This window comes from Oncorhynchus keta, chromosome 11 (genome assembly GCF_023373465.1).
Source record: "Oncorhynchus keta strain PuntledgeMale-10-30-2019 chromosome 11, Oket_V2, whole genome shotgun sequence".
Classification (NCBI taxonomy): domain Eukaryota; kingdom Metazoa; phylum Chordata; class Actinopteri; order Salmoniformes; family Salmonidae; genus Oncorhynchus; species Oncorhynchus keta.
This window is the reverse complement of record NC_068431.1, coordinates 50,242,533-50,249,469: the sequence shown is the minus strand read 5'-3', so window position 1 is coordinate 50,249,469 and position 6,937 is coordinate 50,242,533. Positions and strand designations below refer to the sequence as shown.

The 6,937-nt window shown below is 45.7% G+C and overlaps 1 protein-coding gene across 1 annotated transcript; it reads left to right on the top strand.

Annotated features, from left to right (window-relative positions):
* Window positions 1–1,546: 1,546 nt before the first annotated feature.
* Window positions 1,547–6,741, top strand: f9b (coagulation factor IXb). The gene is made up of 8 exons (XM_035781157.2): window positions 1,547–1,715; window positions 4,362–4,531; window positions 4,641–4,665; window positions 4,795–4,908; window positions 5,132–5,263; window positions 5,373–5,725; window positions 5,822–5,948; window positions 6,042–6,741. Exons 1-8 carry the CDS (start codon window positions 1,649–1,651, stop codon window positions 6,620–6,622), a joined length of 1,569 nt encoding a protein of 522 aa, XP_035637050.1. The 5' UTR covers window positions 1,547–1,648; the 3' UTR covers window positions 6,623–6,741.
* The last annotated feature ends 196 nt before the right edge of the window (window positions 6,742–6,937 follow it).

Below are 6,937 nucleotides of genomic sequence, written 5' to 3'. Positions count from 1 at the left end.
CTTTCTTTTTGCCACTCTTCCTTAAAGGCCAGATTTGTGCAATATACGACTGATTGTTGTCCTATGGACAGAGTCTCCCACCTCAGCTGTAGATCTCTGCAGTTCATCCAGAGTGATCATGGGCCTCTTGGCTGCATCTCTGATCAGTCTTCTCCTTGTATGAGCTGAAAGTTTAGAGGGACGGCCAGGTCTTGGTAGATTTGCAGTGGTCTGATACTCCTTCCATTTCAATATTATCGCTTGCACAGTGCTCCTTGGGATGTTTAAAGCTTGGGAAATCTTTTTGTATCCAAATCCGGCTTTAAACTTCTTCACAACAGTATCTCGAACCTGCCTGGTGTGTTCCTTGTTCTTCATGATGCTCTCTGCGCTTTTAACGGACCTCTGAGACTATCACAGTGCAGGTGCATTTATACGGAGACTTGATTACACACAGGTGGATTGTATTTATCATCATTAGTCATTTAGGTCAACATTGGATCATTCAGAGATCCTCACTGAACTTCTGGAGAGAGTTTGCTGCACTGAAAGTAAAGGGGCTGAATCATTTTGCACGCCCAATTTTTCAGTTTTTGAGTTGTTAAAAAAGTTTGAAATATCCAATAAATGTCGTTCCACTTCATGATTGTGTCCCACTTGTTGTTGATTCTTCACAAAAAAATACAGTTTTATATCTTTACGTTTGAAGCCTGAAATGTGGCAAAAGGTCGCAAAGTTCAAGGGGGCCGAATACTTTCGCAAGGCACTGTATATAATGGTTAATAAGGACTTTGTAGTTGTACATTTGAGAAATATTCCCAATAGTTTCCAAGTCCTATGTTTTGTTCTGATGCCTTCACACTGTCTGTTCTGCTGGTAGTACCACACTCACATTGTGACTGCGTGTAGCCTGTTTTAGAGGTCTAGTGCCCTGTTTATACTCTAATCATCCAAAGGTCACGAAAGCTCAGACGGGGAAAACAGCAGGACAGTTAGATATTGGAAAAGACACATAATTTGCGAGGCAGAACTTCATCAGCCTGAGCTGGCATCGTCCCTAGGAAGAGATCAGGAGCTGACAGTTTTGCGAGCTCTGCAAATACTGTACAACTTAGAGTTATACTGACATGCCCACCTCTGCCCCTCATTTGGGTACACAATCATTTTTTTTTTTTGTGACACAGACTAGAATTTACAACAGCCGTTTTGAACCTTTATCAAGAGTGGAAATAACCTTGTGGTTGAAGAACCCCTATTCAGCGGTCTTGCACTTCAAACACAGGGTTGACAAAAGTCAGACAGCAACGGTCAATATTTGTTGTGTTGCCCAAGTTTGGACCACATTTGTCTTCAATTAGTAAAAATGTATGAACAATTTCATTTGAATCAGCAAAATATATAGACCAATAGATTTAATAATAACAGTTAGGTTTTAACTCAAGCCACCCACCAAAAAAATGTAAACTCGAAGAGGAATTTTATACAGACTCACAGAGAGACGGAGAGAGAGAGAAAGCGAAAGGGAGAGATAGAGAGAGATTCGCTTACCCAGGTGGTCATGTGCAAATAGTCTCCTGTACTTTGGAGTTTAGAGTCAAGTTTGTCCATTCCTTTTTGGTCTCTTCTGTTTGGTGGGATATCAATAAGAATAACTACCTAGAGCAACAAGATGACAAGGATTTGTTTATTTGTCATAACTGCGGTATTCATGGTGGAAAATGAGTTCACTTCTGGAGGTAGGCTTCACACATTTAACAAAAAAACAGATATCGACAAATAGTATCCTATGCTTTTCACAAGTGCATCTTTATCATTCGTTATGATAGTATAGAAATACCGTACGAATGTGATGTTTGATTCACATATTATTCACATAACATTTTCTATTATATCTGCTTCACATAAACCCAAACCAGGGCTTTACTTTGATTTCAGTAAACTGGCCTCACTTCTTCCCTGATAACTCATGCCCGTAGTGGGCACAGGGGCATGTTCCCCCTCAGCGTTGTCCTGTTTAAAAATATATATCTATTATCATTTTAATCAATTTTTTTTGTGGTTGTTTCTCTGTAATACCTAGCCATCTAGCAATTTTATGAAGTTGTTTTAGCTAGCCCAGATAGGTTCTCAATCACCCATCCTTATAACTAGCTACCAAGAAGCCATTTCAGGCTATCAAGTTAGAGTCGATTACTTGTATAACTATATTAGCTGGCATGCCTGCTGACTTTAGAAAATAAAGGCAATATCTAAATGGATAAGACTCACATTCCTTTCAATCTTTTACACAGAAGTTAGCAGAGATGAAGGGAATCACACACTACGTGACCTAAAGTATGTGGAAAAATCATGGGAATTAATATGGAGTTGGTTGCCCTTTGCTGCCTTAACAGCCTCCACTCTTCTAGGAAGGCTTTCCACTAGATGTTGGAACATTGCTGCAGGGACTTGCTTCCATTCAGCCACAAGAGCATTTGTGAGGTTGGACGCTGCTGTTGGGTGATTAGGCTTGGCTTGCAGTCGGCGTTCCAATTCATCCCAAAGGTGTTTGATGGGGTTGAGGTCAGGGCTCTGTGCAGGCCAGTCAAGTTATTCCAAGTTTTACCCCCTTTTCGTGATATCCAAATGGTAGTAACAGTCTTGTCCCATCGCTGTAACTCCTGTATGGACTCCGGAAAGACGAAGGTCGAGAGCCATGCTTCCTCCAAAACACGGCCCCGACAAGCCTCACTGCTTCTTGACACGCTGTTCGCTTAACCCGGAAGCCAGCTGCACCAATGTGTCGGAGTAAACGCCGTACAGCTGGCACCACCTGGCCGCCATAAGGAGTCACTAGAGCGCGATGGGACAAGGACATCCCGGCTGGCCAAACCCTCCCCTAACCCGCACGATGCTGGACCAAAAATCATTACAGCCTGGGATCAAACCCGGGTCTGTAGTGACGCCTCTAGCACTGAGATGCAGTGCCTCACACCGCTGCGCCACTCGTTAGGCCTCGACAAACCATTTCTGTATGGACCTCACTTTGTGCACAAGTGCATTGTCATGCTGAAACAGGAAAATGCCTTCCCCAAACCGTTAGTACAAGTTGGAAGCACAGAATAGTATATAATTTCATTGTATGCTGTAGAGTTAAGATTTCCCTTCACTGGAATTAAGGGGCCTAGCCCAAACCACAATAAGCAGCCCCAGACCATTATTCCCCCTCCACCAAACTTTACAGTTGGCACTATACATTCGGACAGGTAGCATTCTCCTGGCATCCGCCAAGCCCAGATTCATCCGTCGGACTGCCAGATGGTGAAGTGTGATTCATCACTCCAGAGAATGCGTTTCCACTACTCCAGAGTCCAATGGTGGCGAGCTTTACACCAGTCCAGCCGACGCTTGACATTGCGCATGGTAATCTTAGGCTTGTGTGCGGCTGCTCAGCCATAGAAACCCATTTCATGAATCTCCCGTCAAACAGTTATTGTGCTGACGTTGCTTGCAGAGGCAGTTTGGAACTCGATAATGAGTGTTGCAACTGAGGACAGACACATTTTTACGTGCTACGCTCTTCAGCACTCTGCGGTCCCATTCTGTGAGCTTGTGTGGCATACCACTTTGCGGCTGAGCCGTTGTTGCTCCTAGACGTTTCCACTTCACAGCACTTACAGTTTGACCGGGGAAGCTCTAGCAGGGCAGACATTGGACAAACTGATTTGTTGGAAGGGTGGCATCCAATGATAGTTCCACATTGAAAGTCACTGAGCTCTTCAGTAAGGCCATTCTACTGCCAATGTTTGTCTATGGAGATTGCATGGCTATGTGCTCGATTGTTATGTCCACATAAGTTTGTATATATAGTGTATTTAGTTTCTTTAAAAAATAACCACCAGTCGGGAGGATACAGATTGCTCAAGAGGTATGCTTAGACATACAGAAAAATAAGCATATATTTTTTAATAGAATTAAGCATAATGATTATGACTCTGGATTGCAGGAAAAAGCTGTTTAAAGTGTTTGAAAAATGCAAAATTCTTCAACTTCCTGATGGGGGCCCCAGCCCCCCTCCAGACTCCCCCCTAGTCATCCTCACATACTTTGTGCCCCCTCCGATTTTTGGTGTGCATGACACCCCTGCTCCTTCCAGTTCAGTTGTCAGTCAGTCAAATGCATTGGCACATTGTATAAACTTCAGGGTACAGATACAGGATGAGAGCATAAGGGCGAGGATGAGAAGAGTCAGAGGAAGGGACGTTTTCTATATGTCAATGATGATCTTTTCTTCTTCATGGGAAACGACATATGCTTTGCCAACCTGAACCTATAAGGGGAATTCATTTCAACTCAATTGTTCATTTAGTGACCCCCCATCTCTGTCCTCGTTTCCTCCCCAGCCTCAGTCTTTCTGTCCAGGCAGTCTGCAGACACCCTCCTGAGGAGGCAGAAGCGCTACAACACGGGGGCCTTCGAGGAGATGAAGAAGGACAACCTGGAGAGGGAGTGTATCGAGGAGCGCTGCAATCTGGAGGAGGCAAGGGAAGTGTTTGAGAACGAGGAGAAAACAGTAGGTAGCATCCCCTTCAACCCCACAGGAAGTCCATCTGCCGATTAGGCTCTGCCATGTCAAGTGATGGACAGCCTCAATAATGGTGTTTCTTTGTCTTTTGATTTAGATGCAATTCTGGGCGAATTACCTTGGTAAGCATTAAGGCTAAAAATGAAAAATAAATCGATATTCTGTAGAGATAGTAGAGTTGTACAATGAGCTGATTGGTATAATCTATCTCATCTACCTGTAGTCAAGTCTTTGTCTATGTGCCCCTACAGACGGGGACCAGTGTGAGTCCAACCCATGCCAGAATGGGGGGAAGTGTATAGATGCCATGAGTGCTTACGTATGCTGGTGTCTACCTCAATTCAATGGGAAAAACTGTGAGATTGGTGAGTAACCTGTAATCTGTTTAAAATCAAATCAAACGCAGTAACGTCAACTATCTTGTCATCCACTTGGCATTCGATTGGATTTGCAGATATTCCTGCTTTAACTTGAACATTGCATATGTTTACCTTATAGTAGCTTACATGTTAACCTCGTTAATTCCCCCCATTGTTCAAAATCAACTCGTCTCCTAATCCTCTGTTCTCATGGATTCTCCCTACTCAGAGATGGCTAAGCAGTGTGACATTAACAACGGTGGCTGCTCCCACTTCTGTGTGCTGAACGCCCAGCATGCAGTGTGCGACTGTGCCACAGGGTATAGACTGGCTCCGGACAAGACCACCTGCGAACCAGAAGGTACTGATTGATCCTGCATATAAGTCCGCGCACCATGTTCTCTTTGCGTTGATTTAAATCATCTGTCATCTATTTTTCAACCGGTCTCATCTATGTTTGTTTTGGCCAGGACCATTCCCCTGTGGTCATCTTGGCAAGGCTATAAGCGCAACAATGTCCTCTCGGTCGATCATCACAGCCGTAAATGTTGATCAGACTCGGCAGTCCTACGACAACGCCCTCAACATCACTGAGACACCGGAGGCCTCTGTGAACAACACCTTGGATTCTCTTGCGGTCAATGCCACCACCACAACCCCCCACCGAGTCAGCAGCACCAATAGCAGCCACTCTTCCTCAGTGCTGGGGGACTTGCCCTCCTGGGCCTTCTTCCCAACACTGCCCACCATCCAGGAAGAGACATCCCGCGACCAGCGCATCGTTGGGGGAAACACAGTGAAACCTGGGGAGATCCCCTGGCAGGTAGGCCAGTCATGTGAGTGTGTGAGTGTAACTAAGCCCCTCCAGTCAATGTGTTTAGACTGCGGTTGTCTGTGCTAACCTCTGGGACACTGCCAGGTGTCCCTGATGAGCAAGCTGACCGGGCAGAACTTCTGTGGTGGCACCCTCCTCAGTGAGATGTGGGTCATCACCGCTGCCCACTGCCTGAACGAGGGCAAGATTGGAACCTTCTTCATCAGAGTGGGTGAGTCAAACCAAGTAGGAGTGACTGCCAATTTGGTATTTGTGCTTCATTCGTTCAAAATAATGTTCATCTGATCACAATGCCTCTCGCCAGGGGAGCACAACATGCAGGTCAAGGAGGGGACGGAGCATGACCACGCTGTGGCTGAGCATCACATGCACCCGAGATACGATGCCAAGATAAGTCAGTACAACCACGACATAGCCCTGCTCAAGCTCCGCACGCCCGCACTCCTCTCTGACTACAGCCTCCCCATCTGTCTGGGGCCCAAGGACTTCACTGAGACGCTGCTGAGGGAGGCCTCTATCTCGGTGGTCAGCGGCTGGGGCAGGATGCGCTTCCAGGGCCCTGAGTCCTCCATACTGCAGAAGGTGGAGGTGCCCTACGTGGACAGGACCGAGTGCAAGGGCAGCAGCACAGAACGGGTGTCCCGCTTCATGTTTTGTGCCGGTTACCGCAGCGAGCAGAAGGATTCATGCCAGGGGGACAGTGGCGGTCCCCATGTCACCCAGTACCGGGACACTTGGTTTCTGACGGGCATCGTGAGCTGGGGGGAGGAGTGCGCCAAGGAAGGGAAGTATGGCATCTACACACGTGTGTCACGTTACTTCCCGTGGATCTCCAATGTCACTGGGCTTAGAAGCATTGGTTCCAATTCTGAGCCTGATGTCTGAGAGGTCCAAGACCCCCCCCGCCCTTACGTTACTTAACGTTTTGGATGATTACCATTGTGTAATGTTTAACTGAGCTGATTTACTCTTTGTTGATGAATTAAAAGGGATCCGGGAAATGATGTCTCTTTGAATGTCTTCTGTAAGTTATTTAAAATAGATTCAGAAACATTAGGGACTGACCCAGATGCCTACGCCTTGTACAGTAGTATCAGTCAACATTTACAAAATGCACATCCACACCCATAAAGGTAAAAAAATAAAAAAAATAAGGTTAAGACATAGTAAAGAAACATTTATGAAAATGGATAAGAGTGT